This window comes from Caloenas nicobarica, chromosome 5 (genome assembly GCF_036013445.1).
Source record: "Caloenas nicobarica isolate bCalNic1 chromosome 5, bCalNic1.hap1, whole genome shotgun sequence".
Lineage (NCBI taxonomy): Eukaryota > Metazoa > Chordata > Aves > Columbiformes > Columbidae > Caloenas > Caloenas nicobarica.
In genome coordinates, this window is record NC_088249.1 from 37,542,604 (window position 1) to 37,563,215 (window position 20,612).

Genomic DNA, 20,612 nt, shown 5'->3' on the forward strand with positions numbered 1-20,612 from the left:
CTGAAAGAAGGGGTGGGAAAGGGAACCAGAGCTGCTGCTTCTGACAGCAGTGAACTGGGATATTTTCAGCTGGGTCTGAAACCACAGCCTAATTTCCAAAGTCTGTGCTTGCTCAGGCTTTTTCGTAGCCTGGAGCTTGAGTTTCCAACATTGAAATGCATCAGAAATTGATTTCTGGGGGTTTAAGTCAGTTCTCTGGAAGTATGCAAAAGGTTAGTTTTATCTGTTTCTTTTAAATTTTGGCTGAACTAACAGTCAAAACTCAATTCCTGCTTATAGTTAATGGATCCCAGTCAAGTACTGGAAGGGATCAACGTGTCGAAAAGGAAAGAGCTGCAGTGGCCAGATGAGGTGATACGGCTAAAAGCTGGAAGAAACAGCTGGAAAGACTGGAGTCCTCAGGAAGGCATGGAAGGCCATGTAAGTTTTGCTTAGAAGATGATGAGCTAATTTTTAAAATGGCAGCGTCTTGGTTCTGTGGTGGTCTGCCTAGATACTTGTAGTAGTGAAGTTGGATCAGTAGCTGTCCTCCAAGTAAATGTTGCTGGAAGAGCAGGTTTAGAATCCTAATTTGAAGCAGAGGGATATTTCTGCAACTGTATCCAAAAGATATGCAGGACAATGATTCAAATGTTGTCAACCACTTCTCCTTCCTTGCCTTCTTCCAGCTCTTGTCATAAACTCTAAGGCATTGCGCTCATTCATGCGCTTCACATCCAACCTTCATTTTCCTTTCCCTAAATTACCAGTCCTTGAGCAAATACAGGTCAATATACCAGTGAGTACTTAATTGAATGGTTAACAGTTTTTGTTTTTAAATTATTCTGATGAAAATAGAGCAAAGAAAGATTGTATTTAAATGTCTCTTTATCATATAACGGGCATGTGATAGATGTTAACTTTCCTTTAAGAAGGAAATCTGCTATAACTCAAACTTGCGAAAGCCTCTGACTTGAAACTACATCTCCCTTTTCTCTAGGTGTGTTATCTCTGCATTTTATAAAAAAATCACTATATTAGTTAGAAAACTTATCTCCCAATTTAGGCTCTCTTTAGGAGGAAAAAATCCAGCTCTGTATTTACGGCTTTTTGCTTTTTACTGAGGGCGTATATTTTTTCAGACCTTTCTGTCTATAAAGATGCTCCAGTGAGTGTTCTTTCAGTGATAAATAGTACAAGGGAAGAGTCACTGACATGGTCTGCATTGGCTCATCAATACAACAGTATTTTCATTTGTCAGTTCTGACAGTTTATAAGAATTTGCTTTGATAGACCGCTTTCCTTAATTGGAGGAGTTATTTAGAAATTGGATTCAGGAGCTGGATTTTACTGTCTGAAAGTCCACATCACTGTGGATGTATGTGCAAATTTCAGGTAAGAAACGGCAGTATGCGTATATCGCAGTATATGCCAAATCTACCTTGATGTTTGTTATGCGTATGTGAGAGAAGGGCCCTGGAAATAAAATTCCATCTATGAATAATTGTATCATAGTTGACAGTCTGTTCTTAGGGTAGCAGGGTTACCTTGTAGGTAACACCTAGGAGTAGAATGCTGTTGTAAACATTCATAGTTACTTTTGGTTTAAACGTTATACTTTTGAAATTTTATCGTTAGCTATTACAGATCAAGAATGTTGTAAAAATGATGAATGTAAAGGGTTATATTGAAACATGTCCTGTTGCGTGGTATCAGTGGATGGGTTTTTTTAGGGAGTTTGTGAATGTGTTTTGTAAATTGCAGCACACTGACATGTGTAGCGATTGATGTTACAGAAAGATTAAAACAAGAGGATTTGAAGGTCAGAGTAAGCTACTGTTCTGAACTCTTCTAATCTATTTTTGGTGCAACATACTGGCAGGTTTTATTAGAAGAGCATCTTCTAACCTAAGAAGAAAGGGGAAAAGCATCAGATTATCTTGTGTGATTAGAAGGAGAGGATTTAACTTGATGACATAGTTTCCATCGCCTGCTTCAGCTGCCTGTGGTTAAACATGCCAGTATCAGTAAAGCCCTTAGCTCTTAGGACAGTCTTCCCTTTCTGACCCTGTGGCTGTGGTCCTCTCTGCAAACAGGCAGAAATGATTCTTACTTGCTGAGATGCTGCTCATCGAGCAGTTTACCAGCCAAAGCCTCATGTCAGTGCTCATGGTATGAAGTTCAGCTTCAGAAAAATGCGTGTCCCAGGACTAGCTATGTACCAATAATTATGGCCACATTCTAAGTGGCATATAGATTGTCCTATTGCATATCAAGGGGAAAGAAGGACTAGACAAAAGCAGAAGTAAGCAAAGGAAGGATTGGAAGAGAATGGTAAAAGACAAGAAGAAAGAGAAAACAGGTGAAAAGAGATGATTACATTATTCCTGGGGTTTGTACGTGGGGATATAGGATAAGGATTCAGGAATTTAATTATGACAAATTTGGGAGTCGTTGCACTAGGGGGTGTGTGTGTTCTGTATCTGATTTCTTGAATCGTATAAAGTGTCAAAATGTACTGTTGTGATGAGTGAGGAGTAGGTTGTGTTAGACTCGTTGCTGATGATATGACCCTTAGTTAATACTCATCTAAGGGTGATATTACAGGTGACATCTAAGGGTGAATTTCTGAGCACTACATAGTCTTAGTTGTTCAAAACTTTTCTACTACATAGAGAAAAGCATTTTTCCTAACTTTGCTTTTTATTTTGCTGAGCATACAGTATATATAATATACAAAGACATTATAGGGTTTCTTCAAGGAAATGAAATTTAGCAATCCTCTTTGTATTGTAGGTACTTCTTCCAGGACTTTGAGATTAAGGTATACTCTGCATTATCTTTCTATGATACCTGACACTGGCATGCGGAAGAACCCTTTTTCCCCCCCCAAGAGATTCTTATCACCTCTTGACTATATAGTGACATCATTTTGCATGTTATTAGTTATTTATGGGTATCAAATGCGAATCGTGATAGAACAGATGATAAAACTGTGTGGAGGGATGGTTGCAGTGAGTTATAATCTATGTACGGCTTGTGCATATACCCAGTTTTTAAGGAGCCACAATATTGATGCCTTTGGAGTCAGCCCTTAGCTATCTCAAAGGTACCAGTTTTGAGCTGGACAACAAGGATGTAGTACTTGGACTTTATTGGGAAATGTTTTACGTGAATTCCTGGCCTCACTCCATACAGCAGCATAAAAAGTTTATTTGGACAGACTTTGATGAAATCAGACTTGAACAGACCACTTGAATATCATGCTGTTGCATCAAACAAAGGGGACCTAAGGATGCTGTGGTTCCCTGGCTGAAATGCTCTCCCCATGGAGGCAGTGTAGAGCTCATGCAGTGGACAAAGCTGAGTCTCCTTCATCCAGTGTTGGTGAAATTGGCAGCTGTCAGATGGGTAAAGTGGGGATTAAGGGGATCTTGCAAGACTTAAATTACTTGTGGTTTTCTGTCCTTTTTTCCCACCTGTATGTTTAGAACTCTTGAAAACTGTACTGTCCTATATTTTGTAAAAATTAATTTTATTTGCTTTTTACCTTATCTTGTCTCGAATTTAGCGTTCTTTTCCACAACTGGCAAATTTGAGGTAATTCTATGGAGCTGGTAATACTTTAGGCCATGTTACTGGAGCATACTTGTGGTTCCTTTGGGGTGCCCAGAAGTTAAGGGGTTGGTTTTTTTATGGAGGCAGCTGAGCAGAGAGTTGGTCGTATAAGGGCCTGTATAGAAAAGGGACCGTCTGGTCAATATCAGGTGGGATCCTTGGAGGCAGCAAATCATAGTACCTGAAATCTGTAAATCCAGGGGAATATGGGACAGTAGTTTATGGCACTGTTTCTGAAACCCTTCCTCTTTGTAATTTTTTTTTCATTTTAAATTATCTTTGAAGAATTTAATTTAAAATGTCAACCTTGAATTCACAGTAAGTAGGGAATAAAATTAGGGCAAGGCATTTGACTTAGAGGAGACAGTAGTTTACAGCTAGCTCCTGATAAACTACACTTCCATGCTATTATATGCTGCAAAACACTGAGGTGTATTAAGACTGTTACAGCTAGAACATAAAAATATCCCAAACCTATATCTATACAAGTTTTTTTCAATTGTTACTCACTTTCCATGAACTGTTTGGTTCTGACTTGGATCAAGTTGTTTGTTCCTGCTGAATTTCAAATCAAAGGCTGGCTGTTCTCAGGTAAGCTGCAGATCTCCAGCAAGACTTAAATAAGTAGCTTATCTGTGGGTATGCTGTCACTAAAAAATGGGCAACTAGGTCAGTATAGCACTTACGTTATTGCTCCTTTTGCCCTGTAAGAGTCTTGAGTTATCAGCCACAAGTTTGTTATGACAGCTTTCCCTATGGAACTCATGTTTTATTCTGCCTTTTTTTTCCTCCCCCAGGTGATTCACCGCTGGGTGCCTTGCAGCAGAGATCCAAGTAGTCGGTCACATATAGATAAAACCATCCTGCTGGTTCAAATCGAAGATAAATATGTTGCTGTTGTTGAAACTGGAGTCCTTGAACTTGGGGCTGAAGTGTAAATCTCTGAGACTGAAACTTCCCCTTCTCCAACGGTTCAGAAGAGAGAAGGGTCCAGAAGAAGCAGCTCCCAGGACATGAAACTTTGGTCCATTTGTAGGAAAGGACTTGAAACATAAATTTGTCAAAGTCCTTTTCCCCAAATAAACAAGTGTAAGAAATTTTTTTAAGTTGTTAGCTGCTGAAGAAACATTTGCATGAAGGATAGATTTGTTGAGACATATCTTTTTGTTTATAAATTTTGTTTATGCATTGCGTAATGCTTTAAATCAACAAACTTTTCAGTTCTAAGATCAGAGCACCTCATATTTTTCTAATTGTTTTGCCAAAAATTGTCATATCTTGTCACAGAGTGTGTGGAATTCATCCACCTTATTTTAAAGAAATTGACTACAAACCTTCAGTTTGGTGAAACAGTGTAAAGGTTTCAGGTGTGGCAAGAAGAGACTGAACAGATGTATAGATTCTTATTCCTATTGAGCTAAACATTAATGAGAACTGCACTAATTTTTTTACAGCAATGCACTAAAAACAACCCTGAGATTGCTGAGAACATTTATTTATATATATAAATATAAGTATATAAAATACCATTATTTAAATTGCCTTTGGGATTAATCCCCTCCCTCTCCATATACATGTTGATGGTAAGGGCTGTGCCATGGGTTTGGTTCTATGTTCTGTATTTCGTACAAGTGCATTTGCTGCATCCTCTTCACAATAAATGGTAAAATAACAAATATGTAGAAAAGCACCTGAGTATCCCTGTACTACATCAGACTCTATTGTGGTGGCAGTGGTACCTCAAATCTGTACAACACATCTAGCTTTAAAGTGGATGCCCATGTATGACCTTTTGTCTGTCCTCCCTCTGCTAGCCATGGCTACTTTGCTTCTTTACACCCCAAGCTGGCTGTGTTATTTCATTGGCTCTTCTCTGGCAGAGACAGTGGTTTGAGTTTTGCAGGCAGAGGTGCAGGTCCATGATTACTTCATAGATGCTTGAAGATTTTTTTTTATTCCATCCAATTTAAAAAAGAAAAACAGCAACAAACAACCCCCCCAAAAAAACTCAAGCAAAAAAGCCCAACAGAAACTTGACTTTTACTTTTAAAGAGCTTTTATAGAAGGCACAGCCCTAAACTTGTATCACTTTTACCACCTTGCCTTTTCTTTCCCTTTAGTCTTCATTCTTTTCTATGACTTGAATTTTATTTTCTGTGATTATATATTCTATGTAAGTGTAATTTGAGTATTTATAACTGTGAAGTTGAATTATTCATGTGTTACATATCCTAGGTTCTATTGTATTTTTTTCAAGTGTGTATTCAGGGAAACAAGTAACTCAGAACTATCACGGGAGTGTGAGAGGGAAACTGGTTTGTTCTTGACTTGCAGTTCCTATGACTCACTTCTCTTAATCCATAAGAAAAAATGTACCTATTGTGATTGTTTCCTGTTTCTGACCTGTAATTATGTAGGACTCTGTGGGGAAACTGCACACAGTCCTAGTTTTTGGGAGCAGCCATCTTCTTCCCAGTCACCTCTGCTTCTGTGTAGGTAACATAACCAGAAGAGACTTCTGATATACCACAGAGGTTATTGTAATTATTTCTCTGACATCAGAGGAACCTTGTCCATTATGTACCTAATGTAAGACTGAAGCTATATGAGATGAGAAAAAACAAAGGAAGAAACAGCTACCTAGGAGATACTGGTATTCTGGCTCAAATCACTGTATGCCATCTAGCCATGAAAGGGTAAGTCTTTGCCTGGTAGCTAATCAATTCACGATACTGTTCCCAGCAAATTATACTGGGACCTTGCTTACATCGTATACTATGCAAACTTGTTCTTGAAGTACCGTGCATCTTATGGTTGCACATTACTGTTTGGTTTATGCACCTGCGCAGCCCCACCTAATCCTGGTATAAATGCACAGTTCCGGATCTGCCACCATTGAAATAATTTTGCAGTTCCACGTAGTTTGTCATGTGCACATTATAGCGTAGTTGAGTTCATCTCCTGCATACCTGAAAATGTAGTATAGTAGATGAACCTTCTTCAGCAGTCTGGTAATGTTGCTGTCAGGAACGAAGATGATGTGTAAGTTTTGAATTGAAGGTGTTTTAGTTACGTTTTTGTTCTGTGTTCTTCAGGTAATTACAGACTTTCCTGTATCACTAGGAGTGTTGCTTCATTTTAGAAAGAGGAATTTGTTTGAAAATAGGCCTCCATTTGATACTAGTTGCACAAGGCTTTTTCGTGTACTGAAGCCTTGAGGTAAACAAATGACTGAAAAACAGAATACATAGGTTTTTGGGTTTTTTTTAAAAAAAACTTAACTGAAGCAACTTTTACTATGTTAACCCTGGCTTTGAACAATCTCTCTCACTCTCTTCAGGGCAAGATAATGACCATGTCCATTGCTGGTAATATATATGATAGGAATTAATGGCTCATTAACTTAAAAATTCTAGAGATTATGTAACTGCCTGGAATTAGATTGGCAAACAGCAAATGGGGAAAAAGGCTCTTTTTAAGGGGCAAAGAGAACTGATGTATTTTCTATTTATTTTTTTAATCTTAAAGCTTTTGGTGTGTTGCCTTCAGGAGATGGATTTTAATGTGGCCAGTTAAGAGGTTAATACCTTCTTTCAGGTATTCGGCAAACACTTGCTGTGAAGCCATTCACAGAGTGCTCATACCTATTCCAGATCTGCTCAACAGAAGCCACCTAGTTTGAATTTCTCTTTGGACAATTAACTTTTTTAAAGTTTTGCTGCATTCTGAACTCTTAAGATTCGTATATGATTGTACATCAGTTCGTGCAAAGTTTGTGTCTTGGACAAAACTGTTTGTTTTCTTCTAAATCCCCACAGGATAGATCTGTCCATGGAAACCTCTCTTCTAGATGGAGATAATTTCATGTTTTGTTATCTTTTCTTTGGCCTTTGTCTTGACGCATAATATTTTTCTCCTGTTGTATGGAAAAGATGGGTATTTTCAAATTAGTCCTGTCAGTCCAGGTCGAGCTCAGCATAGAGCAGATTTTTTTTTTTTTTTAGATCTTTCTAAGCTTTCATGAAGACACATTATAGATGAGTGCTTTAGCTATGTCCACTTGCATTGTGTAATATTCTCTTGCCATAAGAACATTCCAGTTAAGTCCCATTGTTTTAGCTTCCAGGTAGATCCCAATCTATTTTCTCTCAGATTTCTTTAAAGGTGGTATCTGTGTACATATGGAAGGATTTACAGCTCCCTAAAACAAATTTGCAAGTACAGAAAAGTGCTTGAAAACCCCACTAATCAGATTATGTTTGTTGGTTAAATGGCTACTGATAATTTTTTAAAACCTCTTCGTATTTCACCTCCCTATGAAATCTTTTTAAGTGTTCTGATTAAAACAGACAAAGCCCTATAAAACATGTATGTGACACCAGTGATGACACCTAGACGAGTGCCACTTGCACTGTGTGATAGTTGTGATGAATTCTGGAGATCTCTCTTGTGATTCAGCATTTGTGAAATTATTTCAGAGTTGGGGGGAGAGCGAAGGAGAAGAGGATGATGGTGATTATTTTTTTTAAGGTAATTCCATATAGGTCGAATGGTCCTATAGCCACTTTGCCTGGGACATTTGGCATGTTTGAGCGGTGGTCTCAGTTTTCTGGTCAGCGGTGTAGTTCATTGCCAGGCGTTCCTTACCCCCATGTTCACAACCCCTTTGGGAACTTTCTTATGAGAAGCCTAGGTGACTGGTGGGGTGGAAGATGAAGACTTGCATGGCACAGGTCCATGGCCTTGGCTGTTTGGCAAGTGGCCACGAAGATTTATCTAGACTCGGGCAAGCAGAGATACCATACAGCTGGATTTGACTTCAGGTCATTTCTCTGAAAATGCACATGACACCGTATGACCTAGGAGTGTAGATACAAGGACGCTGCTTTAAAGATCTTTCTCCATTACAGAACTCTCCCAAAATGGAGCAGGATAGATTACATTTCTTACCATTAACAATATTACTCAAATATCCTTCAATTTATATTGGATTTGGGGTTATACCACCACAGGTTTTATGTACTTGTTTTTATTAAGGAATTTTATACCTATTATATAGGTATCTATTTTCTTGTCTGGCTTGCTATTTGATAATCTATTGCAGTACATTCAGTGATGCTGGACTCTTTCAGAAATTATACTGGTAATTACTGGTGCCTTAGTAAAAAAGTGGGTACATAACACCTTGGTGGAAAGTAAAGCATGTGGCTTGTTTCACCCCTGCATGGTATGTATATTTCCAAAAAGGTGATTAAGATGGCTGCTCCAAAAGATTTCAGGAGTATACATACATTACTCAGTCACAAACATCTGAATATGAGCAATTTTTATGACTTCTGGTATGTACAGTTTCAACAGATAATCCCAGTACACCTAGTCCACAACTCTGGAAGATGGCAATTGAATAGCTGGATATGTAACTTTTTACACAGACACCCCCAAAGCCTGATGATAAGCTGCTGGTTAGGAGACGGAGGGAGAGGGGAGTAGAGCAGAAATGAAAGCATGGCTTTGGTTGTTAATGGGCAATGAAAATATATATTGCCTCTACCAGCAAATGGATTCCTTGCCAGGGGTAGGGATATATGTACCTGTGTGTCTGTGAGTGTGTATGTGTCTGCGTGTGTTACTGGAAACAGCCTGTAAATATTGTAGCTGTTTAAAATGGAAAAGGCAGAGTTTTTTTGCAACATGTTGCAGCAAAAGGACAGTATTGACAGTGGAGAAACACTGAGAAATAAAAATACCTTTTTTTCACTTGTTGTCATTTGTTGCACTATTGCATTCTTAAGATGTCGTTCTCACAATTGCCTGTAAGCGCTATTGTAGGTTGACTCAAAACACCCTTTAATGAAGGAGTCTCTTATTTTAAACTTATTTCTCTTTTATGTAGCTGTAATAGTAGAAAGGAGAACCTCAGCTACTCCTGTTTTACTGCCAGCATCATACCTGTTTCATTTTTACATAAATAGTGCCATGTTCCTTCTCTTCTACAGTTAAAATGGTTTTCTATTGTCTTTGAAGCAGTTCCTGTATTTATCATAGATCCCTTATTTCTGGATCCTTTTCAAAGCCTGTAACAGTATTGTACTGTCTGTATGCATGGTAATTTTCTGTTCTTCATACTGCCCAGGGAAATGTTTTACCTAGTGTGGTTTAATCAGTGATTTCTAACATTCTGCTGTCCTTGATCTGACAGCCAAGCGCAGCATTGTGTAAAGTCCTGATGAACACTATGCTTACTGAAGCACTTGTTGATACAGTGATACTAATTTAAAAATACTCAGCTGCTGTCCGTCCACTATCTCAAATTTCTTCATGCTAGTACAGAGAATTATGACATCATCTTGTCCCTCTGAGTTAGAAGTGAATTTTTAAAATGTAGAAGCGATGGTGACTTACTCAGTGGATGGCTCTGTGTGTTTCAAACTAAAGATTGGATATTTCCTTTTTTTTTTTTAAATCACAACAAAACATTATCCATCTCCTGGAACTTGCTACTGTTTGCCTGCACTAGGCAAGGTGATTTGACCAACAGCTTCTTTGGGTTTTAATTTATGAATGAAGGAGAATCCAGAGTACAAATACAACAAATATTCTTAAGGAAAAACAAGTCCTTTTTAATAAAAGCTAGTGAGTCTCATTGAAAAGTTCAAAGGTCTGCAAGGGATGTGTTTACAAAAAGCAGCTGAGGTTCCAGCTCTGTTTTTTAACAGTAACAATATCAAAAAAGGACATCATAAGCACTACTTTCCAAAGGCACATCACAGTGTGATTTAGGGGTGGTAAAGCAGAAGATGGGTTTGTGCTGTAGCGCACTGTGCTATTGGTGTTAGCCTAAGGAATGCAACTGCTTAAAAATTGGTGGACTGGAACCCTAGTTAGTAGTTGAATTCTATTTACCAGTTCAGTTTTGCATGAGAGGAATCTAATTCACGTGCTCCCAGACTCTGTATCCCTGCAAGCCAAGGTCTGGGAACAGTTTGCTTCGAAAACTCTCTCCTAGTCTGTGCAAGTGTAATTCCTATTACATGGCTTTCTTGTAACACCAAAGATGATCCTGTATTTTGTTTTTAATTGACCTTCCTCTGAAAAGTAATTCTTGTGTAGAAAGAAGCCAGTGACTGAGCAGCTGATACTGGGGTTCCAGCAGAACATTGCCACGCTGACCTCTGGGCATCTCTTAAGAGCTTTCACTTTTGATTGGATTGCTTTAGATAGATTTTGCTCCAACTCACCAGAAAGTGGTTTGGTTTCTTCTCATTCCTAGGTACTGGTGCAGAACACCTTGTCGTATCGCAGCACTGATAGCACAGAGCACTGATGATGCAGGGTACCCAAATGCTTTTGGTGGAAACTCAAGAAACGAGTTTACACAGTTGAACTGCTTGTACAAGAGGTCTGTTTTTACTCTTTCCTGGCAATTCAGCTTTCCACTCCTCGCTTCGTGAAGAGAGTGTGCACCACATTCTGCTGTGATGGTAAACGAGAGAAAACTTCACATAGATGGGCATTTTGTCTGAACGTTCTGATTCCTTTTCAGCTTTCTTGTCTGCCTTTACTCTTTTCTCCCTGGAAAGTCAGGTTATTTTGAGACTTCTTCAGTCTATCAGGAAAGTGTGAAGAGAGTACCTGTGTCAGAGACAAGTCCAGAAAGGGTTGCAATGGCCATTGCAGCAACCGAGCTCCCTTGTCCCACCAGGGCCCAGGTTCTGCTGTGGCTGAGGCAAAGGCCCTCTGTGGTTGTCCTGGCCTCTGTGCTCTTAACCAGAGGCCAAGGGTGGTCTTCATGGGAGGAAGCAGAAAAGCAGGAGACTCAAGGTAGCCTTTTTGATGTCTGCCAGCCCCAGTGCTTGCAAACCTCTCCCAGAAAGGACATGGCAAAAGTCAATGCCTGTGATTGCAGAGAGCTGGTTTTAAATCTCCCACCTGGCTTTCTGCTTGCTCATCTGTTCTAGTGAGCCTTTGGGGTTATAGTTTGGGTTTTTTCTTTAAAAATGCCATTTTAATCTCCACCCCCTACCAAAGCATCCAGATGTTTCTGCTAAGCTAAGCAGCAAAGCTGATAGTGTTCACACGCAATGGGTTAGTGCTGAGCTGCCCTGTTAATCCTGCGTGGAGAGGATGCTGCCATCCTTCCCTGCAGGGCTAGGGGGCTCTGGCCAGAGCGCCTCTGGCAGAAAGCTCCTGCTAGTTCATGCCCTTGTGCTGAGGCTGCTGCTTCTCCCCTACATTGTCAGGGAACTGATCCTGCTTTAAAAACACAAGCCTTTCCTCCCTACCTCCAGGTGGGGATGCATCCACAACCCCAGCAGCCCTGCGATGGGAACATGCCACAGGGGAGGGCAGAAACAAGCAGAGGGCAGAGAAGCAATCCTTTCAGCAAGTGAAGAGGCTGAACGCTTCATTTAGACATCCCACAGTCTGAAATAAGGTACCTGGGACCTTGCTGTATTGATGTGCCTCCTACACCAATCAATGAAAACTGCTGAGAAAGTCTTCGTGTGGTGTGGGAGCAGAGCAGCCCCTATTCCAGTGGCAGCACTGCCCGCTGGTTATGGCACAGCGTGTCACTGCCCTCCTTCCCACATGGCCAGGGAACAAACTGGAAGACAGGAGTAAACAGCAAGAAAACAAGACAAATATATTGGGGAGAGGGCATGTGAGGAAAGAGGAAGACTACCTTAATCTTTCCAGAAGCTGCAAGAGATGAAATGAGCAGCTCCAATATAATTTCTCAGCTTCTTTCCAGTAATTCCCCTGTGTTTAAGTGAACCAGAGGTGAATTCCTCAAAAGTGCAAATTAATTTTAAATTCACTTCTGATTAGCAAACACCAGTCTCAGAAACTACTAAAAAGGTTGTAATAGGCCACTTTATTCACTGTAATGTTTCATATATATTACAGTGCATTATTATTCTCATGCAAAATTGAAGATTAAATCTTAGTTTAAGAACACAGTGTCCCTGTGATGCTGGGAATGAAATGGCTGCTGTTTCCGCATTCAGTTCTTGTAGATGCATGGCTAACTCCCGAAATCCCAAAATGTACCTGTACTGCAGGTGCTTGAAATGTAGGATAACAAGGATCTGAGTGGCCCCTGCTGCTTGTTTGGACCTTGCATCCTTTCCACTGTCATGGCAGGTTTCACAGGATGGCTCGGAGGGGTGTCCCGTGAACCCGCTTGGAGTTCAATAACTCTTTTTTTCCTCCTGCTGTGGGAAGAAATCCAAGGAACCTGCACCCTCGTGCATCTCTCTTACAAGCCGACCTGCTCCATCTGGTGCAGATGCCAGAAAACACAGGTGGGAGATTGTCACTGGTAAGTCAATGCTGGCTTTTCAGAAACCAGTTTCCTCCTTTGTTGGTGGAGTGTGTTTTACGTGTCCCACAGTGGCTGCTGGCGATGCAGAGGCTGTAGTGATGTTCCCCAGCAAGAGGAACCGTTCCCGCTCTCCTTTTTCACTGTGGGAACATCAGGTGTTTGGAGGACACTGGCTCCCCCTCCCCTGTGAGGTAACTGCCACAGTACATTAACTTCTTGTGTGCTTCATATTTACCAGCACTTCAAGTAATAGGCCCTTGGTGTTCCTTGACACCCACCAAGAGAGGAAGCCAGCGCCATTCTTGGTGCCTGTCCTTGCTGGTGCAGTCGCTAAGCTCTGTCATTCAGGTATGCAGAGAGCAAAACGGGTAGCAGCTCGTCCCTCTGCGGGTTACTAGAGAGCAGCTCTCTCTGGAAGAACACGCCCTCTGATATAGTAGGAGCAATTACAAACTACAGCTTCCCTTGTTCTTGTCGTTCTTGTTGTTTTCTGTTAATGGAGTGTTTTGTTCCATCGGTGTGTGGTGTGTGCATCGAAAGCGAGACTGGGGCTGCTTCCTCCCTTGGAGCTGAGAAGTTAGTTACCTGGCTGGGGCTGGCAACCACTGACTGCCCAGCCTCGCCGGGCTGCCTGGCCTGGCCACGGCAGAGCCCAGCAGCTTCTATTTCTTGCCTTCTCAGGATCTTTTCTGTTATCAGCAAGGAAACCTGCTTGCTGCACTCGGTGTTTGATGCTCTTTGCTCACCTTTGCCCTAAGGTTTGGAAACCTCTGGGCTGTAGCTTCCTGCAGCAGTCTTGCCTTTTGACACTGAATCTCTCAAAATGACCCCTGACAATGACTCCTGGCTGTGGCCTGGATGATCTTTTTTTATGGGTGCCTTACCCGAGGTTTGGTTTCGTGGGTGGTTGGTTTGGTTTGTTGTTTTTTGGGGGTTTGTTTTAAGTTGCATTTGAAAAATGCCTCTACTTCAAGGTAGGTTATTTGGTGCTGCAGGGCAGTACCCGGATAAGGGCTGCGGCAGACATCCTCTGGACGGGGCTGCTCGCTGCCATCCCAGGAGCCTGGATGTGCCCCTGGAGCCGCCTCTGTCCTCCCCACCAGTTCCGCTACTGCACCCTGTTGGCACCAGTCACCCCGCAGCTCCGCTACCGTACCCCACTGGCACCAGTTACCCCCCAGCTCCGCCACTGCACCCCGCTGGCACCGGTCACCTCCAGGGCAAACGACGTCGGCCTGATGCTGCCACAGGGCCAGCTGGCACTGAGCCTGTCCCCCGTCTCACCCCGTGGCTGCATGTGCTGTATCCAGCTCCCTGACTCGCCCCTCTGCTTCTGCTGCCCACCAGCAGGTCCCACCACCGTGCCTGCCAGCCTGTTTGCATCTAGCCGGCTCACAGTATGCCACAGCTGAAGTCTGAGAGCTGATTTGCTTTTTCTACCTTTTCTTTTTTCTTCTTCTTCCACTCAGCATTGTGTTAGGGCTGAGGAAGCCAATATCTGTGAGAAGAGATGGCTGACATCCCCATCATATGGAAGTGCTGCTGCTTGGGATGTCTGAGTCAAGCAGGCACCCTGCGTGTGGGGAAGCCCTTCATCTGCTGTGCAAACCCTCCAGCCCAGGTAAGGAGCAGCTGCTGCCTGGGATGTGTGCTTGGATAATAAGCATTCTGGATAATAGGTACCTGCATGGAATAAGCATCACAGGATGGTTTGGTTCAGAAGGGACCTCCAAAAATCATCTAGTCCAACCCGCCTGCCATGGGCAGGGACATCTTCCACTAGACCAGGTTGCTCAAAGCCCCAGTCAGCCTGGCCTTGAGCACTACCAGGGATGGGGCACCCACAGCTTCTCCAGGCAGCCTGTTCCAGTGCCTCACCAGCCTCACGGTGAAGAATTTCTTCCTTATGTCAAATCTAAACCCACCCTCTTTCAGTTTAAAACCATTGCCCCTTTTCCTGTTACTACAGGCCCTTGTAGAATGTCTCTGCCTTTCTTATAAGCCCCCTTTAAACACTGAAAGGCAAGATACCTGCTGGTTGTTAGAAGCTGGGAGCTCCAGACAGCAGAAACAGTCTTACCTGCTGCAAAACTGATAAAAAAAACTAAGACAGATTGATGCTAAATAACCAAGGGGGACCACCCCAAGGGCTGATTAGATGAAAGTCCTGTCCATTTCTGCCCGGGCTTTGCTGCTGCCCGGCTTTGCTGTTGCAGCAGAGGACAGAGGCCTTTGGAGCCCCCCACGTGTGCCAGGGATTGCTGTGGGCAACCAGCCGCTCCCCCCTTGCCTTGTGCTGTAAAGCCCCCTCGTGGATAATAATGAATGGAAGTGATCCGTGTGATGAATAATTGGCTTGGAGCACGGGGCTGGCTGCAATTACGGGTTCATCTGTACACGACGTTATGCTACACGGCTGTCAAACTCTTTTTGACACAATAGGTTTTCATTATGGGAAATGTGTTCCGTGGATGAGAGCGGCGGCAGTGCTGCGCAGCAACACAGCGGAGCTGGGCTTCGTCTCGGGCATGAAATGCACCACACAAACACAAATAAATGTCACAGCAAGTCTGGGCGAAGTAGTGCTTTTCCCACTCCTGTGCTAATCCCAAAACGTGTGCTCACCCTTCCCTATGGCCAAGGAGCTGTCAGCTCTTGGGGGGAGGCAGGGATGGGGGGGAGCACCCCTTCTCCTCTTTCACTCCTGGCCACTGCCGCTCCTCTGGGTTCCCCCCTGAGCTCCCTGCCACCCCTTGCTGCCCCCGGTCCCCCCACTGTGGGCATGGCACGAACACCACAGTGCTACCCCTGGGAGGTCTTGGCTTGGACATGGCTGGAAAAATGTATAGGGCCATGTTGTGACTTACTGCTAAGCTATTCTCTGTTTTATTAAATATTTAGCAGTGATTGTTCTAGAGATTAGTGGTGAACGATAGGAAAAAAAAACCCAAACCGTACAGATGACTTTTACTGTCTGGTTTGGTGTACCAGTACTCCTACGCCTGTATTTCTCTCCCAACAGGAGCCAAATTGCACAGCTTTATGTAACCGGCTATATAAAGAGTGCCTTGAAGGAACGTGAAAACGCCGCCTACCCTCACGCCCAGCACTCCTTGCCCTCCCCCAGATACGGGGCTGATCACAGCCTGCCTGCCCCCCAAAAGGCACCGCTGAGTGTGGCCACTCAAACATGCCCAAGCGTCAGCTACCTGCCTGATAGGCACCCCAAGAAACTGCTGCTAGTTCTGGCGCGTCACTGCCCCAGGTGTTTTCTTGGTCAGCTTTGGGGGGAGAGAAGAGGAAGGGGAGTTCACAGACACTGTGCAAAGCGCAAACCGGGCAGTGTGCTCCAGCTGAGAGCCTTCGCTTGCCCGGCTACAGGAGGCATTTGGGCAGGGTGAGCAGCGTTCCAGCCTCGGGGCTGCTCTCTGGGCCTCGCACCGTAGCGCAGGGCCAGCCTCTGATTGCTAGAGAGATCCCGGGACTCATCATTCAGTGTAGGTATATAAAAATAGAAGGCTGCCTTACAGGGCTGTGTCCTGCGGCGTCTGGAGCAAAGCGGGGGCATCGCACGAAGGTTTAGGCAGAAAGTGTGTAGGCCGTGTGAGCTGGAATCCTGGAGAAAATCGTAGCTGTAGCTCAGCATTCCTGCCTGAGCCCAGCTCGGGGATTTGCTACAGGTGCTCGCATCTGCGCTGCAAATGCGTTTTCATTTTCATCCTGCAAATGATCTGTAAACAATGCCTGGGGACAAGCATGGCTTTACCGGCGCTCTTTCTCTCTCATTCATAAATATGCAGATGCTCACCTTTCCTAACTCTTCTCTAAATGTTTTCCTTCCTGTTTTTTATTGACACCTGGGAGGATAAGAAGGGTGGCAGCGAAGGGAGCTGTGCCTCTGTCGTGTGCATAATTATGGAACAGTCTCGTAAAATATATAACTGCTTGAGCAAGAACTGCTTAAAATATGGATTCTGACTCAGCTGGCAGCTGCTGTACCAAGGGCCAAAGATGCTGTGGGAGAAGGTGTCTTTGCAGAGGTTAAAGCTGAGCAGCAAAGCACGGGGACCTGGACTGCAGTCAAAACTCTGCTGCTATGGTGACTTTTGGGTGATTTCAATTCTTTCCACCTCCCTTTTCGTACCTTCTCGTAGGTGAAAAAGGTTTTAGCTACCTCATGGGAGAGAAGCGTTGTGGGAAGCAATTTCTGCATGTGTGTGTGATGCTATAAAGGTTTTTTCATAGTACTGATGTAGATGGAAGCTTCAGATTTTCTCAGTTTTGGGGGAAGGCAGGGTTTCTGAATCACCCCACTGACTCAACACAGAGCTAGAAGCCAACTGAGAAAGCAGCCCAGGTCTGTGAGCGTTGCCATGCTCAAGGGCGTTGAAAAGTTAAACTCAGCTCTAGCCTTGAATTCAGCAGTTGTAGCCCCTTCCCCTGCAACAGCCAGAACCACAGCTCTGTGGGGGCTTCTCTGCAGCTGATGCACCTCGTGGGGTTCAGGAAAAAAGCCTTCGGAGTGATATAAACACACAATGCACCAGTGTAAGTCCAGTTGCCTGTGACAGGGCTGGAGGCTAGAAAAGGATTTTCTGGGAGAAATGCCTTTCCAGGGAAAGGGGATCTGCTGAGGCTGGTTTCACCATGGGAGTAGCACATCTAAGAAATCTTTGCTCTGGACTTCCTTCCCCATATCACCTCTTCTCATTTTTCCCTTCATCTCCCTTATAGTACCTTGCTATCAGCTAGGTTCAGTGCACATACCTGGTCTTTTATGTTTTTACAGCTCCTTAGACAATATGGCCTTTGAGCACTTATCGCAACACGATTATTTTAGGGCATTGGCGGCTCTTCAGATTTCCTGGGCATGGTTATAATATTGTTCAGATCCTTTTTCTTCAAATGTGAATATGTATGAGATTTCTTCCTATGCAGCACAGGAACCTTCCCGAAGTCAAACATGAAATGAGTCATTACTCCCTTATAAACCCGCTGCACACAGTCCCCTCTGCTAACATTAGCTCAGTGTCATCTCCTCATTATGCCCCTTGCAGAGAAATGTCTCTGTGTGTATGTCTGTGTCTTTCTCCATCTCCTCCCCTGCCCCTGGATTTCCACGGTAAATGCCATTCTCCTCTGTTCCCACAAGTACACGGAGGTCTAGAGGAAATTATATTGCTAAATAAGCTATGGAAGAGTACAAAAGCTCTAAACTATAAATACACCATCTGTGTTAAAAACTAGCGGCACGCATTGTCTGCAGGGGCCCTTCAGGAGGATGGCTCCTCGAGGCGTGGGTGTGGGACAGGTGGGTCCCATTCATGTCACCAGACCACTCGCTTGCTGACCATTCCCCCTGAATGCCCACCTTCTGCCTGACGCTGTGCTGGTTTGACTGAAATCGAGTTAATTTTCTTACTGCGGTTAAAAACTATACGGGGGGGAGTGAGCAAGTGGCTATCGTGGTTTTGAATTGCTAGCTCAGGTTAAACTGTGACACAGTGTCATGCCACAATGTGCCTGTGTGAATCTCTGTCACATCATCATCAGAGTTCCTGCCTATAAAATCTTGAGTCGCACACAGAGGTGTTAAAACCAGTTTTTGTTATTTTGTACTGCAGGAAGTGGCTGAAGGGGGAGAATGGGAGCTGGGAATGATGCCCGCAGCTGAGCAGCCCTGGCTGGGTTTGCCTTCTGCTGCTGCATCTACAGACCGCACACGGGCCACGAGTTTTAATTTCCAACCAGAATAACCAATACTTTTTCCTTTTGGTAGGAATTTAAGACATTCACATTCTTCACAGGTAAGAGACTTAAGAAAAACACTAAATATTCAGAGAGACACGATAAACCTTGAGATTCAGCAATGCTGTGTATGCAGAAAAAGTGTATTTTCTAGGTCACGGAAATTCAGCACTTTCAGGAGCTGAAATCTGGTCCACAAAAGTACTTAGACAAAAAGTGCTATGGGTCTCTACAGGTGCTTCAGTTCAAAGTTTCAATCCTCAAGACCTGTGCTGAGATCCTGAGAAGATGAACATGATGTTTTGGCCCATTAACCAGAGCTACAAGGGATGCTGGCAGCACCCCTCCTGCCCCGAATGGTCCAAGCAGCATGAAATCAATTAGCTAAAGGACCTGACCCTTTCTTACAACAGAGGGGCTCCAGCAACACAGTCTCAAATAAGTTCTTGCATGGCTGGGCACTACTTTGGTTTGGTACATCATTCTGTTAGGAACGGTTTCTTTATAATCAAAAAAATGCTATGCTAAGAGCTACATGTAAAAGGGCACATTTCCAAATGGAAGCACCTTGAATTAAAGCATTTACAGAAATTAACTTGTGCTTTGCTCCTTAACTTTGTCGTTCAGTGCCTGTTTGTTACAATGCTGCTTCATTACTTAATGATATGTATCTTTGGCATGTGTTTCTTGCCTAACGCGCTGAATGTTGTGCAGTGATTGAATCAGACAGCCCTTACTGCCTAGTGAGCGAGGCACGTGTCCTGCAGGAAAATACTGCTATATTCAGCTTTTACTGTTATTTGCGTACACCAAGAAACCAGATCAAGGTGTTTCATCTCACCTCTGTTTACCACCAAAGGCAACTTTGTACCTTGCAGCTGATGTGATCAAGCAGCTCTCTGCTCCCTTCCCTCTGCCTCAGCTCCCAGGCGAGGGGTTCTTCTGCTCCCCTGGGACTGAGGGAGATTGCCTGTGCCAGCTCGGGGAGCAGGGGCAGCTCAGAGGGCTGCCAGGGCTGGCGTCAACACAGGGAGGGAGAAGTGCCACTTTTCCTTTCCTTGGCAGCAAGCTGCTCGATCAGCTCAAGCCGTAAATATAATAATACCAACTACCCTTTCTAAGGAAGGTCTTTATCCAACAAGCACATTGCCCCAGGAAAACTGCTCAGTTCTTAATTAACTGCCCAAGCTACAACACACGAACTTCTGTACAAAGTGAAGTCCCTGCAAAATGAACTTCCCAGCTTACCACATGCTATCCTTGCTGAGAGAACTGTTTGCCCACAGGGTTTCCATGTGCAGCCCCGGTGCAGCAGGATCAACACACACCAGGCACTGACAAAGAGCTGGCAAACCTGCTCACCAGGGGGTTGTTTCCCACTGGACACCCCCTCTCTCCCCAAGGAAAGGACAGCTGCAGAAGGCTTTCAAAACCCGAACCTTTGGAGGAAAGCCTGTGACTGTGTGGGATACTGCAGGCTCCGCCACTTTTGCCTGATCGCATGAGAGGGACACATCATCCCATCTCCTCGTGCACACCTTTTCTCTGCTTAGCAATAACTGGTTATCTGGTCACCCAGCGAGGGTCGGAGCTGAGATGGAGCCACTAGATTGATATATCGAGCCATGACCTGTCATCTTGCAAGGATCCCTCTACACTCAGTGGAGGGAGATAAGCAGAATGGAGTCACCCTATTCACCTTCCCACGCGTGCAGGTTAGATGGATCTGTGCCTGCTGAACCTCGTGTGCTTCGCTGTCACAACCCTTTAGTACTTCTGGAACATGCCCAACATTGCCTGAGCGTAGTGCTGTAACGTGCTCCCACCCTTGTACTTGATAAGTTGTAAATAAGCTTTAACAAAGCTGAATATAAGAGGATGGATGTTCATTTTCATAGCAGCCTCTATGCTCAGGGTACAAATGCTTGTGATTTTTCTCTTT

The 20,612-nt window shown here is 43.8% G+C and overlaps 1 protein-coding gene across 13 annotated transcripts in view; it reads left to right on the top strand.

Moving 5' to 3' along the window:
• PCNX1 (pecanex 1) overlaps positions 1-9,354 on the top strand; it is a 92,842-nt gene extending 83,488 nt beyond the window's left edge. For all 13 annotated transcript variants that reach the window (XM_065637032.1, XM_065637037.1, XM_065637035.1 and 10 more), the window contains 2 exons: positions 280-420; positions 4,395-9,354. In XM_065637032.1, the coding sequence (XP_065493104.1) occupies positions 280-420; positions 4,395-4,535 (282 nt within the window). In that variant the 3' untranslated portion in view covers positions 4,536-9,354. The remainder of the gene's footprint in view (positions 1-279; positions 421-4,394) is intronic.
• Positions 9,355-20,612: the final 11,258 nt, after the last annotated feature.